The sequence below is a fragment of the Typopeltis vanoorti genome, chromosome 23, assembly GCF_054136105.1.
Source record: "Typopeltis vanoorti isolate ZY-2024b chromosome 23, IOZ_Tvanoo_1.0, whole genome shotgun sequence".
Classification (NCBI taxonomy): Eukaryota; Metazoa; Arthropoda; class Arachnida; order Uropygi; family Thelyphonidae; genus Typopeltis; species Typopeltis vanoorti.
This window is the reverse complement of record NC_143571.1, coordinates 4452010-4470954: the sequence shown is the minus strand read 5'-3', so window position 1 is coordinate 4470954 and position 18945 is coordinate 4452010. Positions and strand designations below refer to the sequence as shown.

The following is an 18945-nucleotide window of genomic DNA, read 5'->3' as shown; positions in this document are numbered from 1 at the left end:
TATTGTTATTATCACTACTACAATAACCCTATTCATTTGTCCAAGTTAAAAATATATCCAAATCTTCCTAAAAAGAATTAACATCAGCAACACTTGTTATAACTCTCTCCAACTTTGCATCATAAGCAGACAACTGAAGATCCCCAGTCAGTCCATATGAAATATCATAAACAAATAGGTTAAACACCAGGGACCCAAGAACAGAACCCTGAGGCATGCTACTGGCCATCTTCCTTTTCAAGACATTGCTCCATCATACACAACTTGCTGGTTATATTCCAAAGATGCAATCTCCAATCTATCTAACCACTCTGGTCCCATCTTCTGCAGCTTGTATACCAACTTATCATGTGGTTATTTATCAACTGTCCTTGCGAATTCCAAAAATATATACATGAATCTCCCTTATCCAATAGATTCACCACTTTATTCATAAAATTCACAAAGGTTGCTAAAACAAGACTGACCCGTCACAAACTCATGCTGACCTTCACAGAAAGTTGTATGGTTATCATCCTAGTTGATTATTATATTCCTAATCAATTTCTCCAGTACACTGACTACAACTGCAGATGTAAAAATTGTTCTATAATTGCAAACATCTGTCTCAGAACTGCTTGTGAAGCAGTGTTCGTTTCCTTTCTTTCTACCCCAAGGAACTTTTCTCCTTGCAAGACTCATTAAATAACATGGTTGTGTGCATATTATTATTTAGGCCTCCAAGGAGTCAAAAGACTTATCGTAAGAGGTCCTTCCTAGGAAACACAAGTCTATCAAGACTCAACATGGGAGGTCCCTCCTAGGAAACACAGTCTATCATACCACTCCTTAAACTCATTGACCGTTCTCACTGTCACCACTCCATCAGGCAATGCATTCCATGGTTCAACCACCCTCCATGCATAGCTAACTCTTTTGCACATTCCTTAAAAATACATGGTCATCCATTCCTGCAGCCTTATTAATATCTAGTCCAGTCAACTTCTGATTCCTTCACCTCTAATTCTTCGATTATTTATCTCCCTTCTAAGCATCGTACAGCATCATTTATGCCAGTATGAAATATGCTGGTAAACTGCTCATTAAATAATTCTATTACATCTTTTGCAATGATCCTTCAACTATTATAATTATTGGCCAATATCCATAATTATTTGTCCTCTTTCTTGACACATAGAGGAAGGATTGCCTCGAAGAATTATCTCTGATCCTGACAGGCAGGTCTCCTCTCATACAGTACTATTTTTCTTGACCTATTCCATTTTATATTCCTCACACATCTGATCATCACCATCTTTTACCTCCTTCATAACATATTTAATCATACTGCCTGATTTCATTGTTAATCCATCTCACTCATAATCTGTTCATTCATAACTCTTGCTATGCATTTCCTATATTATTAATGATAATGATATATAATAATAATAGATTTAGTTTAATCCTTTATCCCAGTGAGAGCAAACAAAGTTTGCACCTGAAAATATCTTCAGGACTAAATATAGTGTTGTACTATCTTATCCAGTAAGTAGTGCAACACCAAGGCAACTCGTGGCAAAGGTGGAGCAAGCTACCAGGCATTTCTAACCCAGTATCTCCCATAATGCAAAACACATTTCCTATGTGGATATGTATACTGTTATGCATTAAAGGGATTGGCCATCTACCCAGACTAGTTTCGACCTTTATTGAGGTCTCTTCAGTGGGAGCCAGGCCCAGAGCTGGAGATACCAGGCAGAAGCAGTAGCAAGTCATCTGTGCCTATGGGAGTTGCCAAAAGGTTTATCACCTTTTTTAAAAATTACTCTGGATTTAGAGAAAGATGTTGAAAATTTATTTATCACTAGGTTAGACTATAATAGATTTAGTTTAATCCTTTATCCCAGTGAGAGCAAACAAAGTTTGCGCCTGAAAATATCTTCAGGACTAAATATAGTGTTGTACTATCTTATCCAGTAAGTAGTGCAACACCATATTATAGTCTAACCTAGTGATAAATAAATTTTCAACATCTTTCTCTAAATCCAGAGTAATTTTTAAAAAAGGTGATAAACCTTTTGGCAACTCCCATAGGCACAGATGACTTGCTACTGCTTCTGCCTGGTATCTCCAGCTCTGGGCCTGGCTCCCACTGAAGAGACCTCAATAAAGGTCGAAACTAGTCTGGGTAGATGGCCAATCCCTTTAATGCATAACAGTATACATATCCACATAGGAAATGTGTTTTGCATTATGGGAGATACTGGGTTAGAAATGCCTGGTAGCTTGCTCCACCTTTGCCACGAGTTGCCTTGGTGTTGCACTACTTACTGGATAAGATAGTACAACACTATATTTAGTCCTGAAGATATTTTCAGGCGCAAACTTTGTTTGCTCTCACTGGGATAAAGGATTAAACTAAATCTATTATAGTCTAACCTAGTGATAATGATAATGATATTGTTTTATTGCATAACAAATATGAGTAACTACTAAGTTATTGCTATTACTTAGTTATTGCTATACCCAATCTCCTTAGCAATTCATCATAGAAAGTCCCTTTTAATTGACACAATATTTGTCATACAGCAACTTAATTTCATTCATCAAATGTGTTCTGACCATGTTTTCTTTCAACAACATTCCACTGACCCATAACTATCCAAGCAAAAAAAACCTACTTCTCATGGTTACTAAATTTGTTTATATGTGAGTACTATATGAAAAGTTTACATTAACAACAGTTTTTTTTTTTCATTCTCAATGGAGAACCTATAGAATAAGTAAAATGTTTCAGTTATTTAGGCACAGTTTTTAGTTAGATAGCAAATTAAATTTGAAAATAAACAATAGAATAATCAAAGCTGGTATGTTGAGGAACCGGTTGAATAAATTTAAAATGAAATTATTATTATTATTATTTGTCACCTCCAGGGAGTCCAAAGACTCATCAAGGGAGGGCATCTGCTCTACAACTTGTCTCCACCACTCACAATCCACCAACTAACTGCAACTACACCAACGCAACCTATCGCCGACCACCACCAGTATTTCCACAGACAATCACAAACATCCATGCCCATGGTGGGATTCGAACCCACAGCCTTTTGGCTGGGGAGCTGATACGCTAACCACTCGGCCAGCCAGGCTGGCAAATAAGAGAGAAATTAGGAAAAAACACAGTGGTATACATTAATGACCTGAGAGTTGGGTTAAAAATATAGCATTTGAAAGACTAGAGACCACAGATATGAGAATAATAAGAAAAATTAGGGGTCTGAACAGATGGCATCAATGGTAGTATCATATTAACAATGAAGATATTAGGAAGGAATTTGACATTGTTAGTATTCAAGAATGTGTGAGTAGGGCTAATCTAATGTGGTGTGGTAACTTAAACAAAAATGGGAGAGGAAAGGTTAGTAAAACTGGTGTTTAATGCTAAGATGACAGGAAAAAGTCCCAGAAGACCAAGATCTAATTGAATTGATTAGTAAGAAGCACCCTATAAGACCAGAATATAAGATATGACGGTATTGGAGTGCTGACAAGTTACAGACTAATTTGGAAGCAAATTGTGATAGTAGATTAGTAATAACATGAACTTAATCATGTAGTGCTGTCATACTATCTACAGCCATGAGAGGAAATTGATTTATTTTTATCCTTTCAAATCCCTATATGTTCTTGTCTTGTATGAGCATGAAGATATATCTGTCAACAATAACATTATGAGACTTTTCTTATTTCTTGTCTTCTCCATGTGAATTTGTGCCAATTATTATATTTGAATGTAATGTTAGCAGTGCTAGTCCATGTTCTGAACAGAAGTCCAGTATGGTGGTACTTAATCAGTGTTATTTCTTTGCTCTTTTTCTAAATTTTTCCATAACATTTTATGTGTTTGCTTTTCATTTTCTGCTTTACTGTTTAACTCTCTAACAGCCACCTTTTTTTATAGGTAGTCTGCCTTTTTTTTTATAACATGAAAAATTCCTCCACTTCTTCCCACCTTCTTTGGAACTATAAAGACAAATAAGTCTCATTGTCCAATCCCTTCATTTTGATGTTTGCTTGTATCACATTGTTTGCCATTGAAGAATTATCTAATTCTTAGACTAAAGCTAAGGGTTATATTATCTTTAGCTTTAGTGTTGAATGCTATAGCTGCTCCTTTCTTTTCCTGATTGTTATTGCCTGAATATAACACCTTGCACTCAGGGCTGTCACCAGGTTAAATCATACCCTGAGACAACAATTAAATATCACCCCTGATGGATTATAAGACAAAAATATAAGAAAATCTCCAATTGCTATTTTGTTTTTATTACAAGTGAAACATTAATGCAAAATGATTACATAATAATATTAATTAAATGTTTGCTCTAGGGAATATCACACAATAAAACTGCTTATAAGCTCTTCTAAATTTAAATTATTAGCTATGTTCGTCTCTATCGATATAGTTGCTGGACCAACCAATCTTTCTTGGGTCATTGCTATTTGCAAATAATTTTTAATCAGTTTAAGCTTGGAAAAACTTATTTCTGCACTTGCTACAGTAACGATTCTTGTTTGCACCTACCGCAATATGGCTGAACGAGTACCCTTATTAAGCCGCACCGTGAGGCAGGCTCCCTCTATGCTACACCCTGTCGACCACTTGTACTTCTTAATTAGAACAGTCACACCTGTTTTTGTCTCCTCTGTTTCCATAATAAATTATGTTAACCTTGTTCTGTAATTTTTCTGCCAGTTCCATATCTCCATTGATATTCCTTCCTGTCCTTCCTGTATTGTCTATTTTGAATTATGTTATTGTTGAGTTGGAGTTTGCTTCAGTAGCTCTGACTTTCACTGATTGTCTTGACTCCCTGATGAAAACAGTAGTATCCTTGTTTAACTGTCTGATGCTGGGATATCACATAGTTAATAAAGCCCAGCTTAAATTCCCCATATCAAATTCCATCATGCCATCATTTTGTTTGTCAATAGGAATACAGTTTGGTCAGCTAAATCACAAATCTTTAGCCCATTTGTTCAGTATCCAAATAGATACCTAAAATGATGTGCATCACAAGAGCATGAGGATTGAATCTTAGGTCAGAAACACCAGTCTGTTCTTGCTTTAAAGCTGTATAGAGGTATCCTGCTAGTTATGTAGTTTTGATCTTTAAGCATTCTCTTAACATAATGTTACACAACTTATTTAACTCGGGAGCAAGTTGACACACAAACAGAGAGAGAGAGAAAGAGAGAGCACCGGGTTGCATGTTGTGAAAATTTCATATATGCATTTGACAAAGATCATGATTTGTTACAAAGAATTGTCACTGGTGATGAAAGTTGGTATTTTCGGTTTGATCCGGAAACAAAATGCCCCAGCACATGGAATGGCATCAAACTTCTTCTCCCAAGCTGAAGAAAGTCAGATTGTAAAAATCACATGTCAAGACAATGGTCATTATTTTTTTCAATACTGCTGGAAGTATTCACCTTGAATTTGTTCCTGAGGGCACCACAGTGAATGGTCGGTGTTATTTAGGAGTAATGCAACATCTGTACACTTGTGTGTGATGTCAGGAAAGAACTGCTACTCCACTAGATTTCCCCCACAACAATTGGTTTCTGTTGCACAACAATGAACCCACACACACACTGTGTGTTGCCTCAAGCGGTTTCTGACTTTGAAGTCAATCTGTGTGATCAAACATCTCCACCATTCACCAGATTTGGCTCCTGCAGACTTTTTCCTTTTCCCAGTGATGAAGTGTGCCTTGAAAGGGGGAGAGCTTCAGTGATATTGAGGACATCCAACGCGGTGTGACCCAGATACTGCAGGAGGTTCCCATTCAGGACTTCCACCATGTCTTTGAACACCTGTATGACAGATATAAACATCGTGTGGAGTTGGAGGGAGATTATTTTGAATCAGTGTAATTGACAATTCTAGATATAGTTCTTTGTTTTGATATAATAATCGTTGTCTCATTACTTAATGGGTACACTGTGTATGTTGCTCTTTTTCTCATGTACTATGTTCTGGTTAATTTGTGTGGCAAGATACTTTTTACCTGCATAAAGAATGCACAGCCATAGGCTCATCATTATCCTTCCCCAATTGCTAACTTTTATATATCGAAGATTTTGGCTTTTGAGCCAAAATCTTTGTTTTCGATTATGTTTGTGTATTCGTGTATTCTTTTATACTGCTTTGTATCTTAATACTACCTTGGGATCACTCAGCAATTCAACTATTGTTCTGCATTTTACTCTGTTATTGAAAACTTTGTGGAATTTCCTCTTATAATTGGGTTTTGTCTTCCTTACCTGCTTGTCATCCCTTTTGCTCTACTTTGCACTGCTCATGAGCTTGCTACCATCATTTCTGTTTTAATTCCTTCCACTAGATTCCCCTTCTCCCCTGCAGCTCCTAATGATGATATTCATTCATTTAACTTCCACTTGATTTATCCTGATCTTTTTTATGCAGTGTAATACTGCTTATCTCAAACATCTCTTGAACATTTCCCAGTGCATAGCTAACATCCTTTTCTTGCAGTTTCTTTTGCTAAGGCATATTTCATTCTGGCACTTGAGTTTGTCATAATTACCATCTATGTAATTTCACACACACACACACAAACACTTCTTCAGAACTGGAAATTCCCTATGTTTTTAGCCACCTTCAAAGTCAAAATCTTTCCTTCCTCCAAACTGTTTCTTGAAGGTGGCTAAAAGCATAGGGAATTTCCTATTCTGAAGAAGTGTATTGAGCTGAATTGCCAGTGCATCATATACATCTTCCTTTGTACCCTCTGGCATATAGCACTGACTTCACTATATTTTGTCTATTTGACCTCTGTCCCTACACCATATGGCCTCAAATTTACTGCCTCCCTCAACAATCACTTCCAGTTGAACTTGTTGGTTTGCATTGTGGACAAATCTGATAATAGTGTAATGGTACTATCATTATGAATCAGAATTCAATAAAAAAATATAGACGCTTCTAAATGCTATGCCTTTGAAGTTCATAGACAGTCCTACTTGCCAAGCAGCTAGCATAATCACTTGTTCTCCTCACAGGTAACTCCCTTTAAAAAAAAAAATAAATAAAACACTGTCTGTTTCAAATCTGTAGTGAAAAATTGCATCCTTAAAAATTTAGGCATCATGATACTGGACTGTATGAATGAAGACATAATGAGGAACTATGAAACCTGTTTAAAGACCCAACATCCTATTATTTATGAGAAGCAAGATAATTGAGTGGTTTGGTCATGTTTGGAGAGCAGCTGATCAGTTAATTAGAACAAGTACTTACAAATAAAATTGACAAGAAAAGACTCACAGGGAGATCCCAATGGATGGATGTGGTAAACGAGACTTAAGACAGCTGGATGAACATTTTATACCAAATGTAGCTTATGACAGAGACTGATGGTGCAACCATCAGTCTCTGTCATAAGTGATGGCAGCATTAGACCTAAATGGTCCATTAAGATGAGTTATGATATCACTACTCTGTTCACTAATGTCCCACTAACAGAGAAGATTTTTGAGTTTAGCTCAATTTCTACATGGAATATTTAGAGAACAATTCATTTTGATAAAAATTATGGAGATCACTATTGTGTTAAGAATAAACTTTAATTTCCCAATGTTTCAACCTCCATATTAAGGTCATCTGGAGTATACACACATATACTAAATTTAGTTTAATCCTTTATCCAAGTGTGTGCAAACAAAGTTTGCACCTGAAAGTATCTTCAGGACTGAGGTAAGGTGGTACAACACCGGGCGACTCCTTGCAAAGGTGGAGCAAGCTACCAACACTTCTATCTCAGTATCTCCCAAAATGCAAAACACATCTCCTTGCAGATATAATGTTATGCATTAAATGGGAAGGGCCACTACCCAGACTAGTTTCGAACTTTATTGAGGTCTCTTCAATGGGAGCCAGGCCCAAGTGGAGATATCAAGGCAGAGAAAGAGATTTAATCTCTACACAGGGTTTATCTCTAACCAAGAAGCCATTTTGCTACTGATTGGGAGAGTGGTTATTCAGTATTAACCTGGAATGTGGTTATCATGGAATTTTTGACTAAGAAGAGGTATATGTATTCTGCACAAGCTGAAGCAATGTACATTCCTCAGTCAGTTCCAAGCTACTCTTGGGGATGATTCTTTCGAGTAATGTAGGAAAATATATGATTCTGGAATAATATGCATTATGGGATACCTAGGATAACTTGTACTAAATTTAGTTCATTATTCAAGATTAATCATGGAGATACTTATGTGCAAACTTCTGTTTGCTTATATTATTTTCTTACCATCACCTATATTAAATATGGGTGATGGTAAGAATATTTCTTGTTAAGTACAAAGTCAGTCCATATATGAATAATGTAACTTTGGCATTTTATTGCAATGTGATTAAAGGTTAAGGCAACAAAGACTGTCAAATTGTTGTTCAAATTTTGGTTATACCTTACATGCCTTCAGTGTGTGCACCGTGAGTTACCCTGCACACAACTGGTGATGATGCCATTTCAAGTGTTTCAGACCTGTTGGTGGTGGTGCGTAACATAGTGTCATTCACATACTTCAGTAGAAAAAAAGAATCCATTGGAATGAGGTTGGGGTGATCTGGGCTGCTATCTCAGTAATGTTAGGTCAAGAATGTAGTTAAAAATTGTTATACCTACTATCTGGTTAAGCACCATCCTATTACAGATTGAAGCCATCTCTATCTTATTGTAGATAGTAACTGTTTAGTCAGCATATCAGGATAAGTTATATATATATATATATATATATATATATATATATATATATATATATATATATATATTAGCTCTTGTCTGTAGTCTCATCATCAGTCATTACTTGGAGACTACAACAAAATTTACATTTCTTGTCATTGCCAACAGGCTTCTGAGAGTGTAATATTTGATTTATAGGGATTCATTGATAGTCTGTACCTTAGAACATCCCAAATATTTTTTTTTCTGCAGCAACCAAGCTCTGTGCTTACTCTGTTCATTAGCTTGCTTGGAGTTCTCACATAGGTATGTTGCATTGTTTGTTATGGATTGCCAAGTAATCTTGCCCTTAAATGTATCTTTTCTTCATATACTGTGTGCCACTAGTAATCAAGTATGTGCTAGTAAGTTCTTATGATAATGAGTCCATAACATTTGCTACACCACAGTGGCTGATGATATTTCTTGACATTAGAACACAGTGTTTTTTTCTCACAAACAATGCTAACTGCCTGCACTTGACACCTGTTGATTTAGTGGTGGCATTTAAAACTTAGTGTCGCTACCTTTTCCTGTTTACTTAATAGATGTGTGTGTGTGTGCACGTGCGTGTGCATGCATATATATATATAATATATATATATATTTTTTTATGAATAGGTGGCATGCAAGATTTTAACTATGTTTACAGTAACTGTTTTGAAATTACCTTGGAATTGTCCTGCTGTAAGTATCCCTCATCACAAAATTTGTCTGAGGAATGGGATAACAACAGAGAAGCATTGCTGAAATACATAGAACAGGTAAGGTGTGATAAGTGGCTTGATGTTAACCCTTTAAATTTATTTCATTGCATGAATATAAGTGGAAAACTTTGTATACTGTTAAACCTTGATAAGTTTAGAATATTAAGATTCCACTTATCATCGTTTAACAGAGCTAACACCCCATAAGAAATATAAAAATATGCTTGTTTTCTAGGTATGTGAAGTATGTACTTTTAGTATTGAATACATTAGTTTAAAAAAGGAAAGAATTGTAAAATAACTCATGGAGATATTATTTACTTGGTAAAAGAAAAGAATATGTAAGAAAAATGTGCCAATGTTAAGTGTATAATATTAATACTGATTTAACGTTGATATTACCTTTAATGTGAAATAACGTGCAAGAAAACGACAAAGATTATCAGTGTAAACTCAAAGTTTGGGGGGAAAGCAGACAGTTGCCTCAAGCAGTCTCGTATTTGTGGGATGTGAAAAGAAATGGCGGGAAGAATCGGACGTTGTGAGGTCAGGCACGGGACGGAGAATTCTATGTGCCAGGTGAACGACCTAAGTTACGGTGATGGCCGGTAGGGAGGAGTTATAAAAGGGTTGGAAACCCCCCCCCCACACTCTCTCTTGTATTTTTGTTTCATCTCGTGGTCGACCAGAACTCTGGGTGCGAGGTCCATCGCTGGCCGGACAGTTGAGGGAACAACTCCATTCCTATGCGCTCGGATGATGTTTCTGCAGGAAATCTAGTCACAAACTCCCGAGAAGCAGCAGCAGGCCATGCCGCTTGGAATTTGGAAGAAAATACACATCTGGAATTCTGTAGCCAAGGAGGTCAAGGAAAGGATTGTGTAAGCATATCGATGATCGGAAAGCCTAGGCCGTGGAACAAATTGAGGATGTCGATGAAGGTGATTAGTGCATCAAGAGTGAGGAACTGTCGTGTGTGGATAAGTAGAAATTTTGTTCCTTGATTTCTATGTAACCCGAGCATTTAATGTTATGTAAAACTTTAATAGCGAAGGACTCAGAGATAGTCATTAGAAAGGACTGTAGAAAAAAGATTTGTTGTATAGAAGATCATGAGTGTATAGGCCTTTAACGAGTCTAAAAATATTGTATATGTTTAAGAATGTTAAGTAGATTTATCCTAAACAATGAAAGTTGATAGGGATTGTTAGATCTAAGATCATAGTGTGAGACTTATGTTTTATGAGTTATTTAAGGTTGATTGGATTTTGATGGGCTTATCTTGGAAGGTATTAGTGTTAACTGATTTGACCTGATCTTTAGCTAGCTTTGAATGGAAGCTTTTCTTTGTGTTATTAGCTGTATGTGCTTTATGTTTAATAAACCTTGCTATTCTTTAACCAGGATTGTCTGTGAATGGAATTTGATGCGCCGCTTGTAAAATTGCTACGAATCTGGGCGGGAAAATTATAGAATATCGATTTAGGGTCACGATTGCAAATCTAATGTTATCTCAGTACATCATCTTGATTAACATTTTATTTAATCTAAGGGTTCTAAGTAGTGCAGCATAAAAAAATAAATTTCTTAGGACTTAAAGAGAAGTTGGTTACGAAGGCTCTGCCACATTGGTTTTGGCTTGACCCTGGAGCTATCTCTTTGTGATCCAGAGGTACCACGTGACACACATAGGAAAGGCTTTAAGGTAACACTGAGAAATATTAAATTAAAGGAAATAGGGCACAGCAATACCCCATATTTTGGAGAAGAAATGGAAGTTGCTCAGTGAATTACTGTTTTTATTCTTCACTCACTTTATATGCATGCTTATCTCTGCAACCTGTACAGTGTGTATGCAGTAGATGCAAAACCTTAGACTAAACTGAGATTTGCATATGTGATCCGCTAAAAGAACGTGTTTACAATCCTTCACTATTGATAAATTGAAGATAATTAAAGAAGCAGAAAAGAATAGAAATCATTCTGGCAATAGATTTTTATTTTATTATTTATTTATTTATTTATTTATTATTATTATTTGACATGGCTCTTATCCACAAAAGGCTTTTCTGTAAACCTTTATTACTTTTATATTATGGGGACTAAGGAATTTTTTCAGTTTTTACTGATTTTATATATATATATGCAGGTAACCTTCGTATAACACGGATGTTAGGTTCCACAGAAATGGCGCATTATATAAATCATGTTATGCGAGACTTAGATCACATAGAAAAAGTAGGGTTAGGTTCTGAAATCTCTTTTTTTTTTTTTTTTAAGATTATATAAACTGACATATCCAACAAAAAAATATTTTTATTTAATTCAGGTAATTCATGCAAGTTAAGAAAACATAAACTATGAAACAAATACATAGTATAAAATTATAAAAAATTATAAATTGTATGTCAAGTTCATTGCATATAATGCATAAATGTTTTAGGCAAAATAAAATAAAGTGTATATTTTAATCGTCATCACTCTTCAAAACTAACATTTCGTAGATGTTCTTTATTTACGAGTGGCCGGACGTCTTCATCACTTGAAATCTCTTGGACATCATTAATATAATTCTCACTGCATACTTCGGCTGGTTTAGTCATCAAGAAGTCAGTAATAAAACCTTGCTTGCCACTATGCTGCAATTTTTTATTATGTTCATAATACGGAGCTAAACAAATATCCAATTGTCGTGTGAATTTTCCAGAGCACTCCATTGAGAGATCCTTATCCATAAAATAACTTTCTTGCCAAGTCCATTCCTTCTGCTAATTTCTTTAATGGATTCATCACAGTCAGAATCTTCAGCAGAACTTTTCCTGCCATTTGGCTCGACGTCATCTGTTAATTATACCAGTTCCTCCTCATTTAAATCTATTTCCCCATCAATTAATTCACTATTTAAGAGATTGGAGCACTTATGAAGAAGTTCGCGAAGGTCAAGTCTCATATGCTGATCGAAATCGAACGTATCTTCAGTCTTGTTCAGTTGTTACCTTGGCAGTTTACAGTGGGTGGGTTTATCTCTATTAACAAACACGTATATCGCAAAAGTGCTCTTAGTGGCCATTACTATAAAATTTTTTTTTTACATAAAAAAGCATTACATATTGTATGTAACTTACCAAAAAATAAAGTGCTCAGTTTGAGATTAACACACTTATGATTTTTATTGCACTTTCCTGGCAGAAAACGAAGACAATTTTCAACAATAAATACTTTATACAGTAAACAATTGATGTACATGCATGCTAAAGGGTATTTCCCCTAATATAAATTTGCTACTTATAACTACGTGCGTGATACGGGCAGAACGCAAATTTAACAAAGATAAAATTTGATTTTTAAGTCGCGCGTTGAAAAATATATGAAAAGATAAAGGGTTACTACAGTTTGTAGACCATCTTATATTGAAACCCTGTTGTATAAGTACCGCGTTCAACAAGGGTTATTACAATTTGTAGACTGCATTACATCGAAACCGCGTTGTATAAGTACCGCGTTATATGAGGATTACCTGTATTTTTTTGTGTTTTTGTTCATTTTTTTTTACCTGGTCTGTAAAGCATTAGAGAGACCAAACATAAACTTCAGGCCTCCAATAAATGGGGGCAGTGATCTCATACCAGGTGATGAAATTCATCTACAGCCTATTGGTTGGAGAGCAGATATGCTAACCACTCAGCCAATTAGACCAAGCAGTTTTGGAATTATGACCAAAGCAGCTAAACACTGAGGCCAGTCTTCTTGTTGAGAGGCTTATACGCTGGTTAGACATAATAACTAATATTTAAGGAATTGACAACGTATACTGGAAATATAGATTAAATAAACTTTAATATACACTTTCCGATATTTCGGCGAACGTCACGTTGCCATCTTCTTGGGAACTTACTAAAAAGACACGTGCACACAAGTACTAATACAACAAATGAGACTGAGGCTAGGACGCTAGCGTTTTCCTAAAGTCCTGGGGTGCCCCCTGGCGGGCTATATTGGTAGTTTTTGGCCTTTGGGCTGAAGTTCTTTTGATAAAAGTTTCCCAAATTTGGGGCAGTTTCATGCATCCAAATTTGTTGAGGTTTGGCATGTTCCTAAGGGCCGAGGCTGATTCCATGAATAGTCTTTCATACTTGAACTTGCTGCGGTGTATTACTGTGGCTTTCTTCCATCTTATTCTGTGGCGAGTATCCAGAGCGTGGTCTGCAAGCCCAGAGTGGCTGTACTGGTGAAATCGGATGTAATCCTTGTGTTCTGAGATTCTGATATTTGCTGTCCTGCCTGTTTGGCCAAAGTAAGACAGTTTGGCAGGAAAAATTCTACAAACAGATAGAGGGGACAGCCATGGGTTCGCCACTCTCCCCACCCTTGGCCAACTTTTTCATGGAGATGTTTGAAGAGAAAGCCTTAAACTCAGCCCCACAAAAACCTACCATATGGCTTCGCTATGTTGATGATGTTTTCACTATTTGGCCACATGGCCCGGATTCACTCCTCTCCTTCCTAACACACTTGAACAACCACACCCTAGAATCAAATTCACCCTGGAAAAATAGGAAAACAATAACCTCCCCTTCCTAGACACACTAGTCACCCGCCAACCTGATGGAACCTTGGTTTTCTCAGTTTATAGAAAACCCACCCATACAGGCAGATATATTCACCAACAATCCCCCCCCCCTCACAACAATATGGAGTTATTAAAACATTATTCAACAGGGCAAAAATAATCTGTTCTAATGATCAAGCCCTAACCACTGAACTAAATCACATCCGTGACACTTTCTCAGCCAACGGCTACCCCCTCCAAAAAATCCAAAAAATACTTAACCCAGTTATCCACAACCCACCACCCCCTCCCCTTCACAAAAAAGATTACTCTAAATCCATCACTATTCCCTACATCAGAGGCACCTCAGAAAAAATCAATAAAATCTTAAAAAAACATGACTTGACCACCTGTTACGGACCACATAGAAAACTGGTATCCCTTATCCGCTCCACCAAAGACCAACCACTTCCCCTAGACTTACCTGGTGTATACCAGGTCCCTTGCAGCTGTAAACTGTCCTAATTTGGCCAAACAGGCAGGACAGCAAATATCAGAATCTCAGAACACAAGGATTACATCCGATTTCACCAGTACAGCCACTCTGGGCTTGCAGACCACGCTCTGGATACTCGCCACAGAATAAGATGGAAGAAAGCCACAGTAATACACCGCAGCAAGTTCAAGTATGAAAGACTATTCATGGAATCAGCCTCGGCCCTTAGGAACATGCCAAACCTCAACAAATTTGGATGCATGAAACTGCCCCAAATTTGGGAAATTTTTATCAAAAGAACTTCAGCCCAAAGGCCAAGAACTACCAATATAGCCCGCCAGGGGGCACCATCAGGACTTTAGGAAAACGCTAGCATCCTAGCCTCAGTCTCATTTGTTGTATTAGTACTTGTGTGCACGTGTCTTTTTAGTAAGTTCCCAAGAAGATGGCAACGTGACGTTCGCCGAAATATCGGAAAGTGTATATTAAAGTTTATTTAATCTATATTTCCAGTATACGCTGTCAATTCCTTAAATATTAGTTATTATGAGGCCAGTCTGTAAATTATATTTTCTCTTCTAACCAGTTTTCTGGTTTTTGAGGAATTAAAACTAAGGTTCTGGGAGAAAAAACCCTGTCATAGCCATGTAAAACTGGTTAACTCACCTTTCGATGTGGGGAGGGGGTATTAAAATCTTTCTTCATGTTCTGTATGGAATTCAAACCCAAGTCTTCCCTGCCAGCCCGAGGACTCCATTGATACTGACTGAGCTTAGAGGTTGGAGGTTCAACAGCAGAAAGTAAGATATTACCACCACAGTCTTCATATTAAATTAGAGCATGGAAAAAAGAATTGTTGTTGCATAAGACATTAGTAGCTAAGGAGCTATTTATGGTCAGAAACAGAAATATATTGAAATTGAAGGAACGTCTTCTAAGTATTTATTATAAAATATTATTACCAGAATCATTTACACTTAATTTTAATGTCTTTATTTGTAAAATTTTCAGCTGTTTCATAGCCATTGTCAATATAATTATAGGAAAAAAAAACGAAAAAAAAACAATTCAATCGAAAGCACATTATGTGCACTATCAGCTCCAGAAGAATAGCTCTTCCATCTGCATTAATAAATATACAAAATCAATTATTTTAAATTACAATAAAATCATTTAGTTAAATTATTTTTAAATACAGCTATCTCTCAATTAATGTGCCTTTGATTAGTGCATCATTTTTTTTCTATACCCAAATTCAACTAGTGTGCCTATATACATCTTAAAATAAATGTTACAGATTTTAAAAAGTTTCTATCTATACATTTTTATGGCTAACTATTTAAAAATAACCACTCGCCAGGATGAAATAATTTAGTTACCGATTTAAAACATGGTATACTACACTATTTCCATGTACACCATGTTCCAAATTTACCACCAAAATTTATGTCGCCTGCTAATTATATAGCATTTTGATTATCATATCTCATGCTTCCTTTACAATTGTTTTCTTTACTTTTTTTTTATTTTAAAGTATTTTCCCAACCTTTCATCATGAATAAAAGAATTAAGCAAAAAAGTAGAAGTGTGAAAATGATTTGAAAAGTAATTTGATAACAAAGTGAGTCCAGAATATAGATAGGAAAAGAACACAAAAATGGGTGAACTATATGAGCAATTTTAAGCAAAGCTGCTGAATACAAAGAGAAATGTAAGGCTGCTTCAAGTTTATCATGCATGCACTTGAAATAAAAGTATTAAAATGATTGAATTAGAGAGACCTCTTTCTACATGGATCGAAGATTGTAACCAAAAATGGATCCCACTAAGCACTGATCTTATTAAATCAAAAGCATTAAGATATGTTCTTAATGAACATATTGTAATAATTGTAATTTAATTAAAAATTGCAATAATTTATTCTTTTTCTTTTAGGATATATATAAGAAGACATGTCAGAGGTTTGAAGACATAGAGGTGTGGGCCATCAAGTTTTTCGTGCTGCAAGAAACATCCAACAATTGCTAGATGGGTGGCCAAATTTAAACCTGGGCATCCTAAGACAAAAGATGCCCCCAGATCAGTAAGACCTTCCACAGCAATCACACCTGAAAACATCGATGTAGTGCATGCCATGATCCGTGGTGGTAGATGAATACTAGCCAAAAACATTGCAAAGACTCTGGAGATACTCATGGAACAAGTTGGGGTCATTATCCACCAACATCTTCACTCTCAATGAAGAGGAAAATTTTTGGCTTGTATTGTGACTGTTGATGAAACATGGCTTCATCACTATGACCCATAGACCAAACAACAGCCAATGGAGTGGAGACACAAAGGTTCTCCATGGTCAAAGAAGTTCTGAATCCAAAAGTCAGCAGGGAAGGTTCTTGCCATTGTCTTTTGTGATATGAATGGTGTAATCCTTACCAAGTACTTCAAAAAGTGAAACTGTTACAGCAGCAGTTTATCCAACAGCTCCAAAGGAATTGAAGGAGATACTGAAGGAAAAATGCCATGGGAAACTGAGTAGAGGCATGTTGCTTTTGCAGGACAACACACCTGCTCACACTACTCATGAAACCCAACAGACGATACACAACTTGGGCTTTCAATATCTGCCTCGCTCTCACCCTATTCGCTAGACCTGGCCCCATCTGACCATTTCCTATTCCCAAATTTAAAGAAACACTTGAATAGAACAAAATTTGCCACAGATGATGAAGTCATATCTGCAGCTCAGGACTGGTTTGTTCAACAAGGGAAAGACTTTTTTTTCTCAGAGTATTGCAAATGATGCAGCAATGTTGTAACAAATGCATAACACTTCGTGGGGAATATGTCGAATAATGTGTACGTTACATGGTTCTACCCCAATTCCTTGATGGTTGATTATCACAACTTTTCAGCACATCCTCAAAATTAATGAGACTCACCAGTGAGATACAGATTTTTTTCAACATTAATTTTGTTTATAGTTTAATAGAGACGTATGTTAGACATACTATATTTAACGGCTTCACTCATGTAAGAGAAATAAATTATATTTAGTTATCTCTTACATGTGCAAAGTTGTTATTAAAAAAATATAATTTTTTATTTTTTTTTTAACCTTCATAATTGCATATCATATGAATGAAGATGATTACTTGACTACAACTGTTATATTGACTATGCCATATAAACATCTCTTTAATAAAAAGAGATGTTTATATGGCTGAACTACTCATTTGATGCCTTTTGAGAACTTTAAAGGAAAGCAACCTTGCTATAACTTCTCATATTTCAAATATATAGGAACTTTTGCTAAATAACCAGTCTACAATTAGCATCTAGATGTACATCACATTTCCTCTGTACTTGGAATGTTAATGTTACAATTCTTAGAATTAGCATACAATTGTTACATAGTTTGTTAAAATCCTTTCTTTTAGTGTTACATGGTGATCAGCATTCATTTTAGAAATTATGGACTTTACAACCGTGTTATAAATAACTCTTTTAATATCCTGACGTTTCAGTCTTCATATTAAGATCATCATCTGAAGCATATACAAATATACCGGACAAGCTAAGTTACATTACATACAGCAAGCTAGAGAAACAATGAATTTATCACAAGTTATTCTATTGGCATGACCTCTAGTGAGAAAAAAAAAAAAGAAAAAAAATTATAAGCTACATCAAGCTAAATTCTATTTATGATAACATGAATAAACATCCTTTATTACAGATAGTTTTCTTTCAGTAACAATGATGCCCTATTTTTAGCATTACAATTGTTATTTTTGATTTAGGATCCTGGATTTTCTACAGTCCTGTTTATAGTTGCTCTTAGAGAGGAAAGTTCTGTGGGTCGAATATATGCCTTCCATATGTTTGGGATTTTTAGACCATCATTATTGTTCAGATTGGGGTGGTTGGTAATAATCTCTCAGGCTTTCTTAAATTTGCGTTCATACCATGTTTTGGTGTGATGTAGACAACTAGTGCTTTTCCAGTCAATTCTATGTAAGGTGTTCAGGGCATGATCAGAAAGGCCAGCTTCACCATAATTATTATATTTAATGTGTTGTTTATGTCTTTTTGTCTGATGGGAATTGTGCGTCCTGTTTCTCCTATATACGGTATGTTACAGGTGCAATAAATACGGTATACTCCAGGGTGGGCTAGCAGAGGGAGTGGATCTTTGGATGAGTTGAGTATGCTTTTTAATTTTGCAGGAGGTTTAAAAGTGGCTTTGAGGTTGTATTTTTGTAGTATTCTGTTTATATTTTATCTGATGTCCCTTTAATGTAAGGAATGGTTATAGTTTTATTGTAGTCTGGTTTGTCTTTGTTTTTTATTGAGGTCTTGTAGTGAATTTTTCTAATAGTGTTTTGGCTGTACCCATTTTTTTGA

The 18945-nt window shown here is 35.9% G+C and overlaps 1 protein-coding gene across 1 annotated transcript in view; it reads left to right on the top strand.

The window, feature by feature from the left end:
• The window catches only part of LOC150093582 (carboxypeptidase D-like), a 506393-nt gene that overhangs the window by 1993 nt on the left and 485455 nt on the right, over positions 1 to 18945 (top strand). Inside the window, exon 2 of the mRNA XM_090413049.1 lies at positions 9411 to 9553. Coding sequence (XP_090269175.1) covers positions 9411 to 9553 — 143 coding nt within the window. The remainder of the gene's footprint in view (positions 1 to 9410; positions 9554 to 18945) is intronic.